This window comes from Toxorhynchites rutilus, chromosome 2 (genome assembly GCF_029784135.1).
Source record: "Toxorhynchites rutilus septentrionalis strain SRP chromosome 2, ASM2978413v1, whole genome shotgun sequence".
Lineage (NCBI taxonomy): Eukaryota > Metazoa > Arthropoda > Insecta > Diptera > Culicidae > Toxorhynchites > Toxorhynchites rutilus.
The window spans coordinates 324,686,640-324,711,832 of NC_073745.1; the positions used below are offsets into that span (position 1 = coordinate 324,686,640).

A 25,193-nucleotide genomic window follows, 5' to 3' on the forward strand; every position below is an offset into this window, starting at 1 on the left:
TAAAATCATTTTTCCAAAGTAGTTTTCATTCCATTAATTTCTAGGAATCAATATTTACATTTGCATGAGATTCTCTATGCATCACTAGTCGTCAACTTGAAACAATTGAGCCAGAGTTCTGATAAATTATAGAATATTTCAGGAGGTAGTTTTCGATATTTTATTCAATTTAAGAGAAAGTTTTCTCAATAGTTTAAACATTTATAAAAAAAATAATAGAAGATTAATAGATTTCTCAAAAAAAATGTTTCAATCGGGCAACAGACTGCTGTTTTTGAAAAAATGAACAAAATTTTAATAACATGGGGAGGATCGGGCAGCAGAGGCTTTTAATTGCTCTCTGGTAAACTGTGACGTTGGTGACGTTTTGATAAGGATTTAAGCGGAGGAAAACTAAAAAGCAATGCAAATAACTTTTCGTGCAAGGTTAGTGAAAAATTATTGAGTCGTGAGTTTCCTGATATTTTTCCCCACGAGCATTTTGGAAGCTATCTAGACACTCAATGCAGAATGGTCAATAAGCAGTTGAAAAATTTAAAAAAAATATATAGATATTGAAAATATTTTTAATAGGGTATTAGTACCCTTTGAAAATTCCCCGAACTATCGCGGAAAAGGTTTCTATTGCGCTGATGACTAAAAGTGAATTGATTCTGTAAATGAACCGACATATCCTGTGGCGATCGTATTCCGAAGTAGGCAAAGAACTACATTCAACAAAAAAAAAATAGAGGAGCAAAATGCGACTACGAAAGTTTTGAGTGATCTTTGAAACGCTGTAACACTATTATAAAATAATGCATTCGTCAAAGCAACAACTGGACCATGTATTAAATATTTCCAAGATTGCGATGAGTAGATTTGACCATCGATTTGCTGTGCGTTCGTTAAATCATGAAATATTATTAATTCGAAATCAAAGGATAATTTTCCATTCGATAGAGAACACCTCTGTAGTAAATAGTTCTACTGAAACTTTCTATGAATCAAATGGAAGCGAAACAATCATGTTGATTGGATTGCTTTCAAGAATGTATTTTCAAAATCTAGAGAAACTTTGAAAACAAACCATAAACGCTTTATCTTTCCTTGCAATGTATTTTGTCTACAACATATATACGCATCACAAACTAGAAATTTGTAGCTTGAAAAAGGTTTGTATCTTAATGTCATCATTTATATCGAAGATACAGGCGTTCAGAAATCGCTGAAAATTTTCGACCCTTTACTCCAATCCTTTACAATCAATCCTTTGTCATGTGAAGATCTATAGATATCATTGCATGCTTTCTTCTTTATCTTTTCTTTTTTTGTGAAATTCTTTTTAATTGATAGAAAAATAATCTATGTATATAAAATTGTTCTGTTCGTTTTTGTGCGCTTCAAAAACTCGAGCTCTGATGGAGCTCATATTATAAGACAACATGCGCTTCAAAAATTGTTGTTGCTACTGCCAACGTCTCTCTCGTTTTATTTCTCAGCTACTAATCAGTGGTACAATACAAACTTATTTCGTGAAATGTCACATCAACTAGCATATTGAATTTTTACGCGGTTAATGCGTTAAAAAAACCGCGTAAATTTCGAAGTCCGCATTAAAAAAAACCGCGTAAATTCCGAAATCCGCGTAAAAATTAACTGCGTAAAATAAAACCGCATATAAAAAAAAACTACGTAAAAAGCGACTTCAGTGTATTTTTATTCGAACGGCTTTGCTCAAGATCAATTCTTGGATTCTTGTTATTTATATTCGGGTGCGAATTGTTCAACTGGATATTGCTCGTTTCCGTGTTGACAAACCAGATAGCCTTTCTATCTTCGAAGATAATAGAAAAACAAAGTATTACAAGTATTTCAAAATTAAACTCATGTGGAGTATTTGCTTTGTTTTACTACTCCTTTCTCTGTCATAAAACATCAATGAGCCACAGCAAACGTGGCAGGGTTCAGCAAGTCAAATTTGAAACAAAATAAACAAAAATGGAATTAAAATTTAATTTATGCGCAATTCAGTTATTTACTGAATTATTCTAATAAAATAAAGAAAAATGACCACGTGGACAACAGGGGGAGGGGTATGAAAATGTCCACACTTATCCACGAAGGGGAAGGGGGAGTCCAAAATCGTGCTTTTTCTGTCCACATGGTATGTGGACAGTCCCATAGAATGTCGAGCAAAGTATCATCGTGTTTATCCAAAATCGTATAAAATACCTAAACCTCGATTTTTTTCCAATCCATTTATTTGTAAACTCAATTGCATAAGCTTAGCGAAGCCACTACCCAGCAAACATTAAATCGCATAACAAGCGTATATATAACATCATATGCCCTAAAATTTGGTTGGCATATAATGCGCCTAACTGGCATATGCATGCAAAAGTGGAGGCCATATACATACATGGCAAATGCTTACCGAATTTGTTTGGATGAATATGCAACTTTGACCGGCTATAATAGCGATTATGTTGAAATTGAATTGCGATTTAATATGAATATATTCATAAATTGTCAAAGCACCAAATACAACTTTTGCCATACTCATATACGATTTATTACAGACATAGAAAAAAAAACAAATGGTGCAAAATATTTTTGTGAAATGTTTATTATAGCCTCACGAATTGCCATTTTTATATATGAGTATTCATGTTTGTAAAAATCATAATTGTTTGATTGACTTGTGTTGGGAGTTGAATATGAATGTTTAAAATGGCACAGATTGATGTTTGGTGAAAACTGCTCCGATGTGGGTTTGAACTCCGGTCGTCTGGATTATCATCCACCAGCTATCTCGCGCGGCTATCTGAAGCTATCTGAATTTAATTTAACAGCGGTTAAAAGTGCATCAGCATTTCATTGACATTTCAATATGATGTAATATGTTCTTTATTGGGAGCTAATAAGATTTACTGTTTCATGATTTTCTTCAGCATGCAACACGATTTACTACAGTACTGAATCGATTTAAATTATACGCTTATACGACACACAAACTGCATCAGCGTAAAAGGGGGGAATTTGGACCCCCTAAGTAAATCGCCTAATATTTCCAAACCAATACGGTCTAAACGAAAAATGGCACATTGAACACTGAGCTACACTTGTTTTCTATCAATCAATAACGTTTAATAATTTTATAAAGCTTCAATCTACAGAATATATCATAAAATAAAAGAAATGATTTTTGGACATTAAAATTTGATGCGGGGTGATTTGGTCCAGTGTGTATTTCATTGAAAAAAAACATATTTATGTTTATGAAAAGTGATACAAGATAATATTACAATCAGTAACAGTGTTCTGAGATCGATACCAGGTGTTTTGACCAGATTCCAGACCAGAAAAATTGCATTGAGATCATTTCGAATTCTGCATGTATCTTTTCACTATTGTTCGAGCATTTTCAAACACTTTCGATGCTTGGTCACAGAAAATCCGTTCTTGATGACCTGCGTTACTCTTTCAAGCTCCTTCCTCTTCCAACGTTGTCTGTCCATCCTTTTTTGACGTAGAACTACGTCTTTCATGAAGGGTGCCAGATCAGAAAACAGGTCACGTTTTTATGAAATAAAGTTAACGTTAATAACTTTTGTTGCCGCGAACGGATTTTGGCGATTTACATACTAAACGAATCGGAAATTCCCTAAGATTTGTTTAATATGCTATACATTAGAATCCCTTGGTTTGTAAATGGTTAAAATTCATGAAAACTTTAAACGTTTCCATTTTCCCATACATTTGCTCTATCCATTTGTGTGCCTTCTCGAACAGAGCTGTCAATAACGAGCAACGAAGGGGAAATCGTAGGATTTCAAGTCTCCGTGAACAAAGGAAAAGTAGAAGAATGTAGGGGAGTACTTGCCTAGAGTATAAACAGTGGATCTCGCTGAGGCAAACTTTCATTCGGCATCGGACTGTTGAGCAATCCAGTTCATTTTGCTTTCGACGCGCTTCGATCTAAGATTGGACCCCACCAATGGTAATCCAACTTGGATATCGTCGTGTGGTGTTTTTAGTTCATTTTTCGCGTTATTCGTATCGTGTGTTTTTATTTCCGCGTCATAAATTGGACGCCTCGCGTAGTGTGTGATGAACAAGAAGAAGTGGAAGGCAGGCTCGAGCCCTGCAAAAAACGAATGCATTGCCAGAGGCAATAAAATTTCGAGGCAAGCTTCATCTAATGATGCACGCGATGTAGGTGCAGTGAAAAGCGCTCGCACTGGACCGAGCCTTCGCGAGTGTGACACCGCATCGAACAACAGCGAAGTAGGCGATTTCGGCGCGTCGGTCGAAAATGTAAACGCCGTTACTCAGGCAGCAACCAAAATCAAGCTCCCCCCGCTGGTGGTGAAGGCGGTCGCTCTTGACAAACTCATCAGCGAATTTGCATCGATGGGTGTTACAGCAGAACAAGATGTGTGGCATGATTCAGTCTTTTCCAAGCAGTTAACATTGTTTGTTTTCCGTCATCATAAGGGTTTCGTTGGTCACAGCATTATAGAATACTATCCGAAGGTATAAACAAGTGACTTATATAAAATAACAGCGTAGTTCTACGTCAACAATGCGGTCGTATCTTGGACACAACCTCCTATAATTTTTTTTATGTCTGTAATCAATCGTATATGAGTATGGTAAAAGTCGTATTTGGTGCTTTGACAATTCATGAATATATTCATATTAGATCGCAATTCAATTCCAACATAATCGCTATTATAGCCGGTCAAAGTTGCATATTCATCCAAACAAAGTAAGTATTTGCCATGTATGTATATGGCCTCCACTTTTGCATGCATATGCCAGTTAGGCGCATTATAGGCCAACCAAGTTTTAGGGCATATGATGTTATATATACGCTTGTTATGCGATTTAATGTTTGCTGGGCAGGCTCATTACGGTTGATTCCTTCGCGCAACCGAGTTTTCGGCTTCGTTCGCACGCTTACAAAGATCATCACCTGGTCTTATAGAAGTTGGACAGAGTGTATATCTCAAAATATGGGATATATTTAGCTGTATATACGCTAGATAAACGATTTAATGTTTGCTGAGTGGACAGTTCACTCAAATGGTACAAAATTGAATATGTCAACGAATAACGCTAAAATAGGATATGGACAACCTTATTACATAGTTGCAAAAAATATATTTGCAAATATGTAATTATAAATTTAAGAAAATATATAATATTTATTTAAATAGCTTTTATATTAGATGGCACGAAGTGAGTTTTAAAATGTTAAAATTTAAATGAAAGGCATCATCATGTTATTCAACTATAGTGATTCGTCTCTAATTGGTCTTACCGAGGCACCACTCAGTGTGCATTAAGCCGGGTTCAGACGGTGCGAGCAAGCATACGAGTCGGTCTAGTCAGTTACTGCAGTGCAGCTACTCACACCGTGTGAACACATCATGCCAGTTATTGTCATGTGTGATCCGGCGTGCGAGCTACTTCAAAGTTTTTTGAATTTACTCGCACTCGCATGCTTCAAAACGTCAAAAACAGAATTTAGCGTTCGAATCAGGGATGCCAAATGTAAAGAAATGTCTCTATTTTTAAGATATTTGAAAATATGCGAAGATATTTATAGACTTGAAAATTATTGGAAAAACAAATAAAACCCTCATAGTTTCTTAACGAAATCATTGTTATTCTGTTTTGCACGCTGGCGGGGCACGCTTTCTTTTTGAGATAGTTTTCTGGAGAATGTCTAATATAGAATCATTATCAGGCACAATTTTCATTCAAAATTCACTCACAACTTGCGAAAAAAAGTAAGGTTCTAAGAAACAGAATACATATTCGATTTAAAAAAGTACATTTTCATTCATTATTTTAATTTTTGACGCGTGTGAATAAAATTTTAAAAAGTCTTCTAGACTATCATTTAAAGCATCACATACTTCCGGAATTATCTTAGCTATGGATGCTTTCGAGATTCTAAAAAATATCGACAACAATCTGAACAATATTCCAGAAGAAAGGCATATCAATGTCATTTATATTATCACTCTTGCAGGTACAGCATCCTTCATGAGTGTATCTTGGCGTTGTATTTGTGGAGCAATTAAATTCAACAGTTTTTCCACTTGTTCAGGTGTTATTCTCAACACTGCTCTGTAATCTCTATAAAATTGTGTAATGATACATTCAACTGAAAACCTAAGATGAAAACTACCAATAAAGAAGTCGATTTCGGACCAATCATTTGACAAATTCGGACCTGATTGCTGTTTCTGACTATTTGATGGACATTTGAAAAATCGCCTGGCATCCCAGGTAAACCCGTGCCGTAGTATCTAGTTTTTCGCCAGCAGCTCACACTATGTGAACGGACAAGGCGAGTCAACCAATTGTCAAGCGAGTCCACCGGGTCAGTAGCTGCTCATTGTCAAGTCAGCTACTAGCAACGTATAAATGGGCCTTTAGAGGCGATTGTGACCTGTAATTGGACAAATTAACAAACACAGCACAATGTGAAAAACATATTAAAATAGGAAAATCTTTAGAAATCTAACAAATAACCACAAGAAATGTGTGCAAAAAACATAATCTAAGATGAAAAGATTCCCAAAAATTTATCGTCTTGTAGAAACAAACGTGGACATCTTTGTACCCCTCACCCTCCTACAGTTGTCCACGTGGTGTTTGGACAGCCCCATATTTTTGAAAATTTTGGTGCATCATTCAAGAGACTCACCCTTTGGTCCAAGTGTCATCACATTTCATTTTTAACTGTTCGAAAGGTATGAAATGAATTCCTAGCACGGGAATTGATAACTACGCCTAAAAAAGCTTATTTTTAGCAAAATACTCATGCCTCGACCAAAAATATCTTATCAATCGGAAAACAAATACAGTAATTTACATTTAATGCGACATGTCGAGGCACCACTCAGTGTCGCATTAGAGGAGATTGTGACCTGTAATTGGACATTCACGCTGACAGTGGTCAGTGTCGACGTCTGGTGGCGACTTTCAATTCGGGCTCCGAACTAGATAGTATAATCTCTATTAGATTAGAAGGCACGAATGCAGTTTTAAAATGTTAAAATTTGAATGAAAATTTCTACATTATGTTATTTAATTACTTGAAACACGTATTTTTTACTCTTATTTAACCGTTTGTCCATACATTTCTGATATTTTGACTGAAACTTTTCATTAAAATTGAAATTGTCTTCAAACACAATTTTCGTATGAGATATTTTCACCACCTGTAAAAAAAAGTGTATTTTATTTAAATAGAATGCTAATTCGATACGGATAGGTTAACTTTTATTCATAATTGTAATTTTGAATACGTGTTCATTCCGCCTGAAAATTATTTACTATCTTCGACGCTCCCGAAATCGTGGAACAAAGCTCAGTGCCGTCAACGCGAATATCAACAAACACAGCACAAACGAAAAACAGAATGTGAAAAACAAGTTAGAACCAGAAAAGAAAAACAGCAAAATGAACTCAATTTTCGTAGACATTGGTGAAGGATACATGCAAGGAGAATATTTAGATGAACATTTAGAAGATCTACTACCGGCCAACATTCATTCGAGCTGTTCTATTGCTTTAGAACAAATCACCGTCAGCGAAGCTAACAGCAAGCCTGATCAAAATGACCGTCCAGTGAAATACAAGAGACGAAAGTATAATGTCCTCACCATCAAAGATAAGAACATAGTCTGTGAAAGCCTTGCCTACAAAGTCATTGGTTAGTTCTAGCGAAAAAACTGCACCCGGACGCAAGTCGTTGAAGGAGAGACTGACAATTACCCTTGCAGCAATGCAAGTGGTAGCCACAAATTACCATTACAAGTGCTTGGCCGCGCATCAAATCCTAGGTGCTTTAAAACGCAAGGCGTGCCTGATGGGATACACTATTTTTCAAATAAGAAAGCGTGGCAAACTAGTGCGACGTTTACTGATTGGTCCTACTCCGTTTTCGTTCCTGAGATCAAACGGAAGGCAGCTGCACAGAATAGACCGACTAATGCGCTTCTAATTCTAGATAATTGCACCGCACATTGCAGTAAAGATAAGTTTCAAGTGGATGACGCAGAAATTCAGGTGATCTTCCTTCCTCCAAATGTGACAAGCTTTCTTCAGCCTATGGTTCAAGGAATCATCAATGCTTTTAAGGGTAATAATGTCATTACATTTTCGAGTCCAAGTTAGTGAATATTATTTTTATTTTTTAGTTATCTATAAATCGAATTTTCTGCGCCGTGTTCTGTTAGAAACTGACAGCGATCGCCCAGTTACAGAAGTTATCAAATCATTTAGCCTTTATGATGCTATTCAACTAGCGACTGATGCGTGGGCCACTGTAACTCCAGAAACGATTGCTAACTGTTGGCGCAATCTCTTAAGTCAAGATCAAAACTATAACTCGTTCAAGGATTTCACAATTTCTTCACCAACAAGTGACCCCCGCGTGTTGCTTTCTAAAGTAGTGCAACTCGTTGATCCAAACTACGAACTGACCGAAGAAGAAGTTCAAGAGTGGCTAAGCAACTCAGACAACATAGATGTAGCGCAAATATATACCGACGAGCAATTGGCCAAGCCTCTGGTGGTGACTTTTTCGAGGCCGACCATGAAGAGCAAGATTGCGATGCTAACGAAAGTGCTGAGGGTGATCTTAGTACTTCGGTTATATGTACTCTTGGAGCAGTCAATCCGAAAAACGCAATGATTATAAGTAGGCTATCAGCATCATGGATGTACTCAAAAATGTTCTTATTGCTGTTGGTGATGACCGTAAATTAGTGGAAGCCGAAAAATGAAAAAACGAATATGAAAATGAAATTATTCGCCTTCTTGACGAATAACAATAGTGAATTTTAATTAAGTATATGGCATGATAACAAAAATACAAAATGATTGATTGTAACACCATAAATTGTTTTGATTGGAAAAATGGTTGAAAATACTCCTAAAAATTTATCGTGTTGTAAAAACTCGCACAATGGTATATTCGTGTTGACGGCATTGATTCTTCACTTTTAGTTTATCGCACTGTTCCTGATAATCGGGCTGCTCTCGGATTAGTATTGCGACTGTGCCTCATTTCACACCCACTGCTGCTCCCAAGTCTTCCGACTCGGCGCATAGCAATATGGGATATTGCGTTTCTCACAAACAGATGGCAAGTGACACATGATTTCCACTTTTCTGCAGCGAAAATGACAATCCTGTAAAAATTGAGATGCGAATTAGAGACTTCCGATTAGATATTTGACTTTATTCAACTTTTTTATAAATTGCAACCTCCATTTCAACACACAATATACACATTGCTTTCCCTGTTTTATTATTCCGCGGACGCACTTGAACATCCTTTAATCCATATCGTAAATAAGATTTGTGTTTTGATGCTGCAATTAATTAATATAGATAAGAACATGCGGAAATAACATTAAAATATCCATCTAAACCTTTTTTGATAAGTTTATGAATGTTCTTGGTTAATTTCTTCGGCGCCATGGGCTGAGTGATTGCATTCGTATTTTTAAGTTTCACATCATATTCTTCCTTAACGATAGTTGTGTCGATTTCGGCATCTGGTTTCTCTACCTTTATATTTCCTATTATTATCTCGAAATCAAGGGATAGTTTAGTTGACCAACGCCTTGCAATACCGCAATGCTATTTCTTGCTTCTCGATTCCGTAAACTGTCGACCGTGGAAGGCCCGTTTCGTCAGCCACTTGTAGAACACTCTCACCACGATTTATCAAAATGTTATTCTGAGTCCATTTTGATGTTTTTCTTGATTTGATTGATTGGTTCTAACTTGTTTTTCACATTCTGTTTTTCGTTTGTGCTGTGTTTGTTGATATTCGCGTTGACGGCACTGAGCTTCGTTTCATGATTTTGGGAGCGTCCAAGATAGTAATTAATTTTCAGGCGGAATGAACACGTTTTCAAAATTAAAATTATGAATAAAAATTAACTTATTCGTATCAAATTAGTATTCTATTTAAATGAAATACACTTTTTTTACATGGGGTAAAAAAACCTCATACGAAAATCGTGTTTGAGAACAATTTTATATTATATATAATGAAAGGCTTCAGTCAAAATATCAGAAGTGTATAGACAATCGATTAAATAAGAATCAAAAATACGTGTTTCAAGTAATTAATTAACATGGTGTACAAATTTTCATTCAAATTTTATTATTTCAAAACTGGCTTCGTGCCTTCTAATCTGATATAGATTACACTATCGAGTTTTGCCCAAATTGAAAGTCGCCACCAGACGTCGACACTAACCACTGTCAGTGCGGATTCACCTCTGTCCAATTAGATGTAAACATGTCCAATTAAACGTGTCGCATTACAGGTATGTCCAATTAAAAAAATGTCGCATTAAATGTAAATTACTGTATAACTAATTCGCAAGATTAGTGTAAATCTTGTATATAAGGCGGTTACGATCTGGCACCCATGCTGTGTAATTATCAAGACGCACTTCCAACACTTAACGTAATTTGTGAGCCTTTCTTGCTTCCAATTTTTTGTTGTATCGTTATTATCGTGCTCTGTTAATGAGAAAGAAGTCAGTTGATTTTTCGTTTTGGTTATCCTTGTGATAATTTTCACTCACAAAGTACGCATTGGTTTTTATATTTGTGAAAAGATCACAGTTTTTTGTACATGAAGCTAGATAATTTTGAGAACTAAACAGCAGCTATGGAGAACTTCAATAAATTTCCACCCGCATGTCGTCTTCCTAATGAGGTTAGTTTAGATTTTCCCGACCTGAAACGCTCCTCGAATCGTAAGCATAACTTTTGTTTTCAGATGTGGATTGAAATTTTTAAGAACTTCCCCATTGCGGAATTAATTAGCCTGTCGATCGTCTGCAAGCAATGGAATAGGCTGATCTTCGCGCATTTCGCGAATCGCATTCGGCTTAACTTCAATATAGATTTAAAGTTATACCCGATTGCCGGCACGGAACTGGTCGAAGAAAGGCCTTACAAACATCTGACTGTGTCGTCCTTCAAAATAGACAGTCCAATCTTTCTGATGGAAGCTATCAAATGCCTGGGGGTTTCACTGGTGAGCCTCAAACTGGATTTGACTGTGCTCGATGCGAATACTTTTGGTAAATTGCTCCGACATTGCTCCTCACTTCATGAGTTGGACATTAAAGCACTCTATTTTGAATGTGATGAAACATTGACTTGCTGCTGGGATCGACTCTTTAAGATGCGCAAGCTTCGCTTCGGTATTACGAATTACGTGTCCACGATAAGCCTCACGAGCTACGAGTTCCTTTTCATGCGAACGATGCCAAACATCTTGGAGTTGGATATAGTGGTCAACACTTCATTGGACATTTCTCTCATCGGTTGGATCGCTCCGAAATTGAGACGTTTAAGGGCAACTGTTGATTCTAGCGTTATTAATAGATTTCTGGAACTGAGACTTCCACGGTTGGCGTGTCTGGAGTTTAACCTCAGTCAACCAGAGCAGCAGTGGATTAAAAGGCGCACCTTTCAGATCTCGTCGTTCCGAAATTTCCTGCTGGGTCTCAAAATACTGAGTAACGCGAGGTTTTGCTTTCGCTGCGAGTACGACCAAATATTGTTGAGCACTATTTTCGCGAATATGCCATCGATAGAATATTTACACCTATGTGGCGGGTTGGCCTCAGAACGGGTGTGGCTCAACGGAATTGAAAATTTGAAGAAATTGAAGGTAATGGAAATAGAGTGGCTATCGCCGAGGTATGGTAAGGGGGACCTAATGGGACATATTTTCAAAACATACACTTTACGGCGGAAACGAAATGAAGTGTATCCGCGACGACAACGGTACGATGTCGACCAGCTTTATTCTCGTTTCCCTTTCACAGAGAAAACGAAATGTACGGCACCACATTAAACATCGTTTTACGAGTTAGTGAAGCATCAAAAATAACTGGGTTTTCAGGCAGAATGAAAAACTTTCAAATAGAAATTATGAATGAAAATGACTGCCGTATCAAATTAGTGTTCAATGTGAATGGAAAACGTTGTTTTCTTTATATGGTAAAATAACCTCTCAAAAATTGTATCTGAAGATAATTTTATATTGACGGATTTCGCACCAACTCGTCTATGAGATTGGCATGACCCTCTCAGAACCTAATGAAACTTTCTGGGCGTGAAAACCTTACCTAATTTAGCAACCTGGCATACTTAGTTTTCCGAAAATATATGGAAAGAACTAAATATTTTTGATCATTTTTTTATAAAATTTGCTCACTCTAAAATGGTAAGTCCTACAAAAAAGTAGTCCATGGAAGAAAAATAATTGAATTTAAAAAAAAATACTAAAAAACAATTTTTTGAAATCCTACACTGAAAAAAAAATCGATTTCAAAAACTAAAAGTCGATTTTCTCAAAATGGTCATCTCAGATTTTGGTGAAATGGTAGATAAATATGTGCCCTACAACTCTTCCATACATCACAAGTTTTGCATATTTAAGACAGTTTTTCTAACAAAAACTTTTTCATGTTTTTTTCTCGAAAATTTTCTATTTTTTCTTGTGTACAGTTATACAAAAAAATTTAACAGGTAGAAATGGATTTATGGTGACCCTCGAATGCTAATGTTTTTAGTTTTCAGCTTGTTTTTGTAGTCAAATTCAATATGTTTCAGAGAGCAATGATAGCTCTCAAACAATAGGCATCTGCCAAAAATCTCTTGATCGGTCGGTCAGGTATCGAATAGTTGTTGTAGATTTAGGTATCTATTAAGAGTCACTGTAGATATGATAATAATAAATGGATTGTATAGATACCGAAAGGTTGAACAAAATGGGTCTGCAGTTGTTTGAAAATTACCAGTCGTGTCCGGCAGCAAATGTAAAGTGGAAAGAAATAGCATTATTTTGTTTCTGCGTAATCATCAGAATTCTACAAAAAAAAGTGTGACATTGTTTAACAACATGAGTCAAGTCGTGATTTCCAGGATTTGCAAGGGTTACAAATGCAGTGCTGGTATTAACAGCCCCAAGTGTAACCGTAATGATATACGTCGGTTAACATCAACAGTAATAGAGAAAATACGTTTACTGTGATATACCCATCCGTTGGAGGATACAATACAAATTTGTGAATCTTGTTTGGCAGTGATTTGGCACAATAGGTGTGTTCCAAAGAAAAAACGACGTATAGATGAGGATAACACTAACCAAAATATAGAAGATTCACAAGCTCCTTCAAATGAAATATCATGGAGCGATGGACGATGGACGATGAAAAGTTTAATCATATACAACAAGTTGATCGACGAAAATTTTAGGGCAAGCGAAATGAACCACCATTAGCTATCCCCAAGACCGATCTTCACTTGGAGGAAGTCATTCTTTGTGTCTGGTGGGTTGGGAATTCTGTGTTATGAATTCAGAAAGAACCGACAGCACGTGTTGATGATAGGCCTGAATCTGGAGAAGACGTACAACCGAACCTGGATTCCACTAGTTCTGAAGACATTGACAGAAGGCAGGTCGGAGATAAACTCCCGAAAGCTCTATTTTCGTTTAACAAAAATGCACCGCGGATTAGCTTTGGCCTGCTACCATGAACACTAGCAGTCTCGGTATGCACTGAAGTAGGGGGACCTCCGTTTGACATCTTCTTGAACGCGGCGATAGTCTCCAGAACTGCGGGCTTCCTTGCCTAAACCAGCGGAGATGAGGAGACGCACCTGACTGTCTCAACAATAAAATCTTACAACAGATGACACTCCAATTTACCACCGATAGCTATACAACTTTGGTTTGCGGCCAATGAAGGATGCAGGCAATTAGAGGCTCCATAACCAGGCTCTAAGACGTAAAAGCGATGAGGAAGCAGTGAATCCTCTCCACACTAAGAAAATATTAAACAACTTCAGAAGTTTCTTTCATCACCTTTGCCATCTGTGCGAGGTCCGCAATTCAGTCGAACACATCGTTTGTGTTTACCCGAAATTCGAGAACCTCAGAAACTTTAACGAGATCAGCGGGAGGATTTGTGGTCATCCTTGGTGATGACCGTTCACAAACTGCTACACTGCTTTAAATTGTGAATTAAAAAGGAAAATTTGGAAAATTAAATTCCCATATATCCTACAATTACATCGTGATAAGCGCTGTCAATGCTTTCGATGTTTGCGCTAACGAGATTGATCTTCGATCTATATAAATAAAAATGGATCGCCGAATGTGCTGCTAAACACACAACTCGAGAAAGGAATTGTCCGATTTGAGTTGTCTTTAATATATTTTCTGTATCAAACATGTATTCCATGCAGCGAAGAAGCATGTTATTTGCAATTGATTTAGGCATTTTAAACGAACATTGTGTTTGAAAATAATTTTATATTATAATGACGAGTTTTGGTAGAGATATTAGAAAATTTATAGTAAAAGGAATTTGTAAAGGGTCAAAGAGTAATCCATCAATGGTGAGTGCTGCTATTGAACCCACTAACGTTCGCTTACTAAGAAGACGAAAATACTTGAAGTTTTCATATCAAAAAAATAATTTTGGGCGGAATAAAGTTCGCCGGATCAGCTAGTTATATCTTCGGAAACAATTTTTGTGATTGATTATGTTGAAAATACATGAAAATGAAAAAAACAAAGTTTTCCATTCACATTGAACACTATCTTGATACGGAGAAAGTCTTTTTCATTCATTATTTCTATTTGTAAGGTGTTCATTCCGTCTGAAACTCCATTATTATCATTGATTAACTCGTAAAATGAAGTTCAATGACGATCCGTTCATTTCGTTTTCACCGTGATATGTACATGGAATAAGGCCTTATGTTGATGTTTGATGTGAGTTAATGATTAAGCTTTCACATTCGATTCTAGACCCTAGGGCTGCATTCTCTAATGCTAACGGATGAGGCAAGCCGTGTCGTGGCTGCGCCTTCAGTGGAAACTCTCTCCTTGTGTTCCTTCATCAGGCCGGACAACTTTATCTGTATTCTGAAACGTTTCCCAAATCTGAAGACGCTAACACTTCGAATGCATAGTACCGAGCTGACTGCAGTCTCAGTTTTCGCTACATCTCTACAGCAGTTGACTATAGATATGTATCGCGTCACACCTGAGATAATCAGTCAGATGGAACAGCTGGTGGGATTGAGGAAACTTTGTATTGAAGCAAACATGATTTCCAGGGTTAGCACGATTGTCATAATGAAGAAACATCAAAGCCATTCCATTTATCTCTTTGCAGCCCAATTTCCGATCGCTTTGTAAAATATTTTCATTGCCGGCGATGAAACGGTTGGAGATCACTACCCAGTCAAAAATTCTACCTAACATGGCTGGCGCTCTGGCAGCCTCCAATACCTCTGGCATGCTGATTCTGAACGGGATTGTCGTGAAACCAATTATAAAAACACGTAAAGCTGGTGCGAAACGGAAGTCAGGAGGACGCACTAAGGCCAACAAAACCGCAAATAGCAATACGGATCAGGACTTGGCCACAGGCGTGGATCGATCTGTTGGCTTAGATCGTACCTATAATGAGAATGGTTCAGGCGAATATTCACGGTTGGACGAGAGTTCTTATATGGAGTCCAGCGAAATGCTTTCCAGCACGCCTCTCAATATGGAGGACGATAGTGTTGCTGGAGAAGGATCGTCGATTAACGAGAGTAGAGTTTCTATGTAGAAGACGCTTTTCAAAATTAGGGCAGTTAAATTTAATTTTGTGATATGGTTGTTAGAATGTTTTTTCAGTTAGAATTTGGAAAGCATATTTATTTTGTTTGTAATGTTCCAATATGACCACAGCAAATCACTGTATACTGTAGAAGGCTTTACAGGAAAAAGAATATTAAATTGATCCCCATTACAATGTGGCATGTGGTTAGGCCTATCTCTATCGTGCTAAATTCGTTATATTTGTCTACTTTCGATTAAATTTTTGAATGCGTACTCTTGGAGTCAATTGATTCATCCAATAAAGCTTTGTAATTTAATTCTATTTCCGGTTGCAATTGTTTGGCTTGATTATTTCTTTCTAGTCCATTCACGTATCCGCTTAGAGGTTTCCTCACCCTTAGTGCATCCATATACTAATACACAGCATTTGACAGCGTCAAACATGTCCGGGTCGCAAATTCACTACTGAAAGAGGAAAAAAAATAACATGTTATATTGACGAATTTACGTTGGATTTACAACCAGATGGAGCAGCGAGTAAAATGAGGATGTTTTGTTTTTTTGGTGTGAAATTCGTTCAAATTTTCTAGAAAAATCAGAATTTATCTTCAAATTTCCCGGTTTCATGTATTTTTTCCACGCTGAAAAGGTTAGAAAATCATCATTTTACAATGTGTTATGTACATTACGAGGAATGGCTTGTTATAAATATTGTAACTTTATTTTTTTTCAACTAAGTAAACGATTAATAGGGTGTTTTGCGCTAAAAATACTGCAAATCCTTCTCGTATCGGCCCCTACATAATCAATGATATCAGCCAATTTGATATGATATCAATTTCATCGCAATTATCCATAGTATCAATAACCGGTATGCATTATCAAACTTAAAATTTTCGAAGATTATCTATGACTTTGGTTAAATCGCGTGTTAAAATCATCGTAAATATATAAAACTCCAACTTTCTTACCATATACTGACGACATTCAATGGCTGAAATGAATCTAAATTGAAAAAAAATTAATAATCACCACCGAATCTTGCTTTTCAGTGCGTAAAATGAACAAACACCCTCACTTTTGTGGTTCTGAGCTCTAATGTAGATGTCGCATGAGCTGATTCAGCTTTGCGTAAATTCGTCAATATAAAAATGCGCAGAATAAAATTTCTAACGATCTAACGTACAAATCTACACCTAGGCGGCGCTGCGGTGAAAGTGATGATGGTTTTAAATTTTGCCATGTGAGCTTATGGAAGGTTTGTAGTTCTTTCCATAAATTACAATGTTATAATCATTAAAGATTATTTGATTGCGATGAGTTTTTATGAAATTTAATTCTGCGCATTTTTATATATAACATGTTATTTTCTTATCTCTTTCAGAAGTGAAAATTGTATAAATATTGACAATGAATCAAAGACGGAAATTCGAGAGCACCATCAAAAACCAGTAGAAAAATGCATGGTTCTTGCATGTGAGAACTACTTTGGAAAGTCCGGAAGTAAAACATACGTGATTTGTTTTTCAATTTTAGGTTACCTTATAATTTTCTTAGCTCAAAAACAGAATCTAGATGTCTCACCGGTCGTTTACGTTTTGCGTTAGATCGCCAATTGACGAATTTACGTTGGATTTACAACCAGATGGCGCAGCGAGTAAAATGAGGATGTTTTGGTTTTTTTTGGTATGAAATTCGTTCAAATTTTCTAGAAAAATCAGAATTTATTTTCAAATTTCCCGGTTTCATGTATTCCTTCCACGCTGAAAAGTTTAGAAAATCATCATTTTACAATGTGCTATGTATATGACGAGGGATGGCTTGTTATAAGAATTGTAACTTTAATTTTTTTCGACTAAGTAAACGATGAATAGGGTGTTTTGCGCTAAAAATACTGCAAATCCTTCTCGTATCGGCCCCTACATAATCAATGATATCAGCCAATTTGATATGTTATCGGTTTCATCGCAATTTATGACTTTGGTCAAATCGCGTGTTGAAACCATCGTAAATATACAAAACTACAACTTTCTTACCATATACTGACGACATTTAATGGCTCAAATGAATGTAAATTGAAATAAAATGAATAATCACCACCGAATTTTGCTTTTCAGTGCGTAAAATAAACAAACACCCTCACTTTTGTGGTTCTGAGCTCTCACGTAGATGTCGCATCAGCTGATTCAGCTTTGCGTAAATTCGATTGTGCTTCCGAATTTCCTTCTTTGATTCAACCATTGTTAATATTTCCACAATTTGCACTACTAAAAGAGGAAAGAAAATAACATGCTATATATAAAATTGCGCAGAATTAAATTTCTACCAAACTCATCGCAATCAAATAATCTTTTATGATTATAACATTGTAATTTATGGAAAGAACTACAAACGTTCCATAAGCTCACCTGGCAAAATTTAAAACCATCATCACTTTCACCGCAGCGCCGCCTAGGTGTAGATTTGTACGTTAGATCGCCAATATTTGCAGCACATCTTGACTCGCGGATCATATCCTCTTGGCCGGGGCTTGGGTTACCTGAACAACTGACAGGAGACAAAATGCTAATGAACCGAGTTTTCATGGACTCATTCAGTGGCTAGTTTCTTACGTTTTCAGATACTCCAGATACTTCAGCCTGTTGTTCTGGTGGTCGTTCAGTACCACCTAGTTGACGCTATGGACATTAGGTATTCTGTTGGTAATTGTTGGACACCTACAAATTATCCGTTTCCTCGTTTTCCATCACAGTTAAAGCGACACCTAGCTCTTGTACATTGACGCGCAGATGGCTCAGCGAGTTAATTGATTTTTTTTTGTTTGAAATTCGTTACAATTTTTTAGAAAAATCAGAATCTCTCTTCAAATTTCCCGGTTTGAAGTATTCTTTTTACGCTGAAAAAGTTGGAAAATCATCATTTTACAATGTTTCATTCATAACACATTAAGAATGGCTTGGTATAAGTGTTGTAATTTACTTGTTTTACTAGGTAAACAATGGGTAGCATGTATTGCTCTTCAAATGCTGCAGGTCCTTCTCGTATCAGCAGAACGGAATCAGTAGACCATTTCGCCATTTCAGTATCGTTGGTTTATTTTTTAATAAAAAAAATATTCGTTCCTAAATGGGTATTTTAGGGCATGACAAAAAAAACCCACTTCATCGTTTATTTTTAAAAAATTATAAAAATAAATAATGGTCTTTAGTGGGTTTTTCTTTACTTCTCGGATGATTAGCGTGTTCAGTCTTGCATCAGTCTTACGTTTCGGTCCACTTCCCGGTTGATTGGCCGGGCATTTGATGCTTTTGAATGACCAGATGGACCGCATCACAGCTTACCCCATAATTCTGTCCACGCTTGTCCACGGTGAGGGGGGAGGTGATTTTTATAATGTCCACGTGGACACGTTAGGTTTTTTAAAGTAAAACATTCAAGTTAGTAGTCAAAATTGAATGAGATCTGTTTTGTATTTATACGATTCTTTGAACTTCACGCCCGCCCTAAGTACTTAGTATTCATCAATAAAAATACTGAACTGCCTGAGAGTGCTGCTCGGTCAAACATCCATATTTTTTCATATGACTGAACCTCTTTCCTGAAATGTATACTCTGAAGGTAACGCACATGAACTAGGATCCAATTTATTCCAATCGATAATAGAGGGCCATTAAATCCGCCAGGATAAAGACACCCAATAACACAAAGAATGTTGTAGTACAGTGGAACCTCGATTATTCACGAGCGGATGATCCGCGGTGCGGTTTATCCGCGGAAGTGAGTTCCATAGAAATCCTATGGACTTTCCCGGAACTGATCAGTGAGTGATAGGCTTTTGCTATTTTGTTTTGGTTATGGCTTTTACATTAATTGACCCCTGGTATGTACGACTTTACAGATGGATAGTTTAATGATGCCTGTATTCATAAAACTTAGTTATCATGCCGAAATATTTTTTTTTTGTGTTCGAATCTCATTTATAGTAATTTATTACGTTATCCGCGATTTTCATAATACGCGGAGGCCTTGCTGCACTATTCCGCGGATAATCGGGGTATTAAAACTACTGTATTAAAAATCACGACAGTACGGGTTGAATTCACCTTTTGCTCTTGATGACAAAACAGTTTGGTTTTTTTTGGAGAACTCCCAAGGATTTCTGAACATTGAAACGAACAACAAATTCTTCCATGAGTGTACGGGCCGTGTCTCTGGAGATCTATTTCTTGCAATGATGTTGTTCTTCATTGATGTCTGGTAATTTTTGTAATACGCTTCTTTTGAGTTGTCTGGAAAGCTCATGCTGCTACTGTTGATTAATTAAAAGAAAAGATTAATCTTTCATGCACATGAATTAGTAGATTCGCTACAGATGTCGAAAATCACCGAAATCACAGGAACGAAACATCACGAAAAACATGTAACACTGCGTGGACTACATATTAACCCATATTACGGAACCCGATCGGATTCAACATATCGCAATCCGAACGAAATAAACTTTTGCATTCTGCATTTCAAGGTTGCAACACTTGTACAATATGATAGGATCTGGCTCAATCAGATTAAGGGGGATAGAGACCGAATTTCGAGCTCCGAAAAAGTAAAAAACAAAGAATATTTTTACCATCCATCATATCACTATTTGTTTATCTATCTTTCAACAATAAAACGAAAATTGAACGGAAAAAAATATATCCATAATTAGAAGCTGATCAAGTGAAGGGGTTCAAAAAAAAGTTGTGCAATGGCGTACAAGATTTCAGCACTTCTGGTTCTCTGAAACAAACAAATCGAACAGATTCTGAATCAGTCAAGATGCCACTATCGCATGAGCCTCGGACAAGTTAAAAAGGTTTTTTTTTATAAAATGGCGAAAATTTGAAGAAAAAAAATGCTGTTTAAAACATTTTTTTAAGTTTCTTGATTTTTTTTTCAAATAGTAAAGTTACGAAATTATGATTTTTTAGGCGGCTCGCACACCGCAGCAATAAGCAACTAGCAAACTGCAATACGCAATATACAACAGGCAACTTATTTTGTTGTTTTTCGCATACCAGAGCAATAAAAACCCCTGACATTATGCAGACAATCGGCTTAATGTACGAAACTTGTCAAAATATGGGCGATAAGTTGCTCTTCAACCGACACGTCGTGTTGCTAGCGACATGTGTTGCTCTGTAAAGGCGACAGCGATATCGTATTGCGTCGGTGTGCGAGATCAACAAAAATTAAATGGAAAAATCCATTGGCGATAATATTGCTTATTGCATGTTAACAGTTGCTAGTTGCTTATTGCTCCGGTGTGCGAGCCGCCTTATAGGTTAATGCGATAGAAAGATACATACAGATTGTATCCATATAAACATAGATCGGATAAGTAAAACTTGAGATATCGTGTAAGCCAGTTTGAAAAAAAACATGTTTCGATATAAACGCGTTTGAAGTTAATTGTTATGGCCGTGCTAGATAAGATATCGCATCACTAAAATGGCTATAACTTGGTAAATAATGAGATTTTCGAAAAGTCTCTCCTATGGTATATTCTTAAATGTCTGAATTAGAGAAATATGAAGAAAAAAAATGATTTTTTTCAAATTTCTAGAATAGAATACCCTCTTAAAGAACGCAACATTGTGCTAATTTCAAATCCGACCGGATTCCGGAATAAGGGTTTCTTTTACCGAAAAACACTTGAAGGGACTTATCTCAATCTGCTATTCATTTCATAAACGCGACAAAAATACATATGTGTAGCGAATTGTAAAGGGCAAATCATTTACAAGAATGTTGAGCTAAAAAAAATCTCAGCAAGTGAATGGAACCCCGAAGCAGGTTTTCGCTTGAAGAAAGTAATGGCTGGGTCTGGTAGGACTGGACGAAAATCTGTATCATGAGCTTCTACCAAGCAACTAGTTTCGATGAATTCCAACAAGTACTGCTAGCAGCTGAACGTATGAAAATCAACGATCCAGAACGCTTCTAGGGCACTTCTAAAACTCCACCCGCCTTACACACCAGATATTGCATCTTCAGAATATTAACTGTTAAGATTCTTGTAAAAACTTCAACTTACTGTATAGCATAAGTTCTGAGAGGATGGAATTCTCTAGTTGCATGAAGGATGCTGAAATATTCAGGAAAAAACGGTGCATCTATGTTCGGAAAGATGTATGTCTACAAAAATATGCTTTTGGTTTTTTCCTTAAAATCGGCACGAATTTTTCAGCACAATATTTAGCATGATTTAACAATTATGGGTTGTAAGTCAACGGAATCATCGATCACGATGATATTGCAGATGTTTTGTTTTTACTATGTTCATTATAGTCATCAGGCACTACCGAACCTGTAAAAGCGAAAGTCATTGATGTTTAGACGAGAAAATTCTGTTGTCAAACAAAGTGCTTGATTTCATTGTCTGATTTTGACGTAGGACTACGTCTAACCGGAAGATATAGGGGGTGAAATGGAAATCTAGGCACTGAACAAGTAGGAAAAAATGCAAGATTTGGAACGCATTTCTCAATAGATCGCAAAGATTTTTGCATCAATTGATAGGAAATATATCTACGCATCTATCATAACGAATAACATTTCATTTTTCTTGAGATAAATAATTGAATAATTGTGAAATATCAAGCATTGCCCAAATGCACTATGTGCCCATTTTTGATTGGTCCATTTTGTGCTCCTCAAATCGTGCCGACCAAAACGGGCAACCAGAGCAGCAGCGAAATAGAATGAAACACGATTGGAAAGGAAAAAGGAAAAAAAATGAACGAAACATTGGTCGCAGTCTCACACATGAGTAATTCTCGAGCCAGCCAGTCAGCTTAAAAATCCCCGCTCCGCTGCCGTAATGATCATTCTCATCCAAACCGTACACCACATCGGTTCGCATCACAACACATTAACAAACCAACCCAAGCAGCCATGTCTGGACATGGTAAAGGAGGAAAAGTGAAGGGAAAGGCAAAATCCCGCTCGAACCTTGATCTGGAGTTCCCGCTCGTGTTGATCTGGAGTTCCCCGCAAGGGTAGCTAGGCCGAGCGCGTTAGTACCAGTGTACCAGTCCACCTAGCCGGCGTTATATAGTTTCGGCCGCCGAAGTGATTGAGTTAGCTGGCAAAGCTGCTCGCGACGATAAGAAAACCCGCATTCGGAACAGAACACATTCGGTTCGGTGGACATCAAGACAACAGGCAGTTGCAGCGAGTGGCGAGCGGCAAACGCAATCGCAAAACAGCAGCAGGTAGCAGAAGAAAAAAGTTTGTTCTTTCTACAATCTGCTTTGGTGTGTAACCCGTAACGCCCGAGAGGCGAGCGGGTTCGTCGCGACCGGGGATTTTGCGCAGATAAGCGGTCGGCTTAAGCGCCACTCCCGCGAGGGAGACCGACCGCCGTGTTCCTTCCTTGCCCGGCAATGAGACACCCACTGAGGGCGGGTTTGTTCTTTTTCCCTCACAAACCCGGTTAGATACGCGACTTTTACCTGCGCTCTCGGTAGGACCCGCGACACCGTTTGTCCACGGGACGCAATGCAGACACAAGGGAGCCTGGCTCGATTCCACTGACTACCGCTTATGCTTGAATCTCCTCACGGGACCTACTCAAAATCTTCTTCCCCTCAACTTCGGAGCTCGCTTCGGAGCGTAGGAGTGAGAGTGGAAGTGAGAAAAAAAGGAGTCTCCACTCAGACTCGTGACCAACTCATCAACAAAAATATTTGAACGGATTTGTCGTCGGTGCTTAGGCCACCGCGTGCCGGTAAATACACAACCGTTTCTTACAACTGAACATCTAATATCACGAAATCATATTTATTCATATACACAACGCCTACATCAATAATTCAACATCAATTCGAATAATTCACTACACTACTTAATCAAGGAAAACATTAAATGAACATAGGAAAATATATTTACATAACGACAATGAATTCCTCCCGACTAAACACTAAATTCTACATCCCAAGTCTCGAACTCATAACCTGGAGGTTGTGAAGACGGCGCGTTTATCAATTACTCTATTCGCTCATGTGTGTACGGCATTGCTCAAATTACGCTAAACTATCGGATGGAGTGAGCTCTCCACTGCATGCAATTGTGTGTGTGGCTTTTATTGTAGTGTGGCTTTCTGGGTTAGTAGCTATATATAGCGTATCTTTCAAACTCACTTAAAAATATCTTATTTTCTTTCAAACCGTAAACCCGTGTGGTTGTACGGCATCGGCATCGTGGACGTAACAAAGGAGGACAAGGTAAGGGAAAGGCAAAGTCCCACTCGAACCGTGCAGGTGTGCAGTTCCCCGTAGGTGTATCCGCCAATTGCTCAGCAAGGGTAGCTAGGACGAGCGCGTTAGTACCAGTGCACCAGTCCACCTAGCCGGCGTTATATTGTTTCGGCCGCCGAAGTGATCGAGTTGGCTGGTAAAGCTGCTCGCGACGATAAGAAAACCCGCATTCAGAATAGAACACATCCAGACAACAGGCAGTTGCAGCGAGTGGCGAGCGGCAAACGCAATCGCAAAACGGCAGCAGGTAGCAGAAGAAAAAATTTTGTTCTTTATACAAACTGCCTTGGTGGCAAATCCAGAACAAGGCGGCATCGAGGGCGTTCGAAATGGTTTCTTTTCAAAACTACGAGTACTAAGTTTTCTAAATTGGAACCATTCCATAAAACAAGGCGCTTTTCAGGGCCATTAAACCTTCCAAAAAAGAGCTTAGGAAATACAGTTCAATGCTTTCTAAAACAATATCCAAAATAATAATAAAACACAAATTGATTTTTTCATAATTTGTTTGCCAGGATATATTGAGTATGTGAATTTGGCAGTTGTTCTGAGCTTATTGATTTTCTCCCAATTCTTAAATTGCTTCTAGATTGAAAGTACAGTAATTTACACTTATCTCGACATTTAGCTAATTGGACGGACCTGTAATGCGACATATTTAGTTGGACATTTTTGTAAACATAGAGTTCGGGGTCCAAATTATGACCCCACATTGAAAGTCGACACTGTACCACTGTCATCGCAAATGTTCAATTACAGGTTAAAATTACCTCCAATCCGACACTGAGTGGTGGTAATGCGACGTGCCATTGAATGTAATTTACTGTACAATATGTCCCAAGCTGGATGGGAAGAAATTTTCCAACTGAGAAAGCTGTGGCGAGTGGCGAACGCAATCGCTAAACAGATAGGTTTAGCCGAACAAGATGGGGATATCGAGTGATAACAAAACAATAAGCTCTTTAGATTGAAGATAATTTTGTGATCCTGAAAAGGAGCCTTTTTAGCCTGCATGTGAATCCAACGAGCGAACAAATCGTAATGAATGTATTTTTTTGCCATCGCTGCCTTTTAACGCTCATTCGTTCGTCTCGTTGGACTCGCCCCTTTGGCTGAGTCTGCCGATTTGTCTCTATCCTGTGAGCGTGTACCGCTAGAGTATAAAACGCGCGGACCTCAAAAAAATATCTCATTTTCTTTCAAACCGTACAGTACAAAGC

At 37.6% G+C, this 25,193-nt stretch overlaps 1 protein-coding gene and 1 long non-coding RNA gene across 2 annotated transcripts; one reads left to right on the top strand and one right to left on the bottom strand.

The window, feature by feature from the left end:
• Positions 1-7,226: 7,226 nt before the first annotated feature.
• LOC129771079 (uncharacterized) lies at positions 7,227-10,227 on the bottom strand. Its single transcript, XR_008742274.1, has 3 exons — positions 9,444-10,227; positions 9,259-9,383; positions 7,227-9,200 (listed from the first exon to the last, which is right to left on the bottom strand). It is a non-coding gene; the product is annotated as an uncharacterized LOC129771079 (long non-coding RNA).
• Positions 10,228-10,486: 259 nt separating this feature from the next.
• Positions 10,487-15,995, top strand: LOC129771075 (uncharacterized). The gene is made up of 4 exons (XM_055774386.1): positions 10,487-10,750; positions 10,814-11,716; positions 14,870-15,181; positions 15,240-15,995. Exons 1-4 carry the CDS (start codon positions 10,703-10,705, stop codon positions 15,678-15,680), a joined length of 1,704 nt encoding a protein of 567 aa, XP_055630361.1. The 5' UTR covers positions 10,487-10,702; the 3' UTR covers positions 15,681-15,995.
• The last annotated feature ends 9,198 nt before the right edge of the window (positions 15,996-25,193 follow it).

Bases quoted from the DNA above. Each gene is read 5' to 3' on its own strand.
- LOC129771075 (XM_055774386.1), top strand. From the start codon at position 10,703: ATGGAGAACTTCAATAAATTTCCACCCGCATGTCGTCTTCCTAATGAG. The intron at 11,717-14,869 runs GTAATGGAAATA...ATTCGATTCTAG, and splicing joins AAAATTTGAAGAAATTGAAG to ACCCTAGGGCTGCATTCTCT. The intron at 15,182-15,239 runs GTTAGCACGATT...ATCTCTTTGCAG, and splicing joins AAGCAAACATGATTTCCAGG to CCCAATTTCCGATCGCTTTG.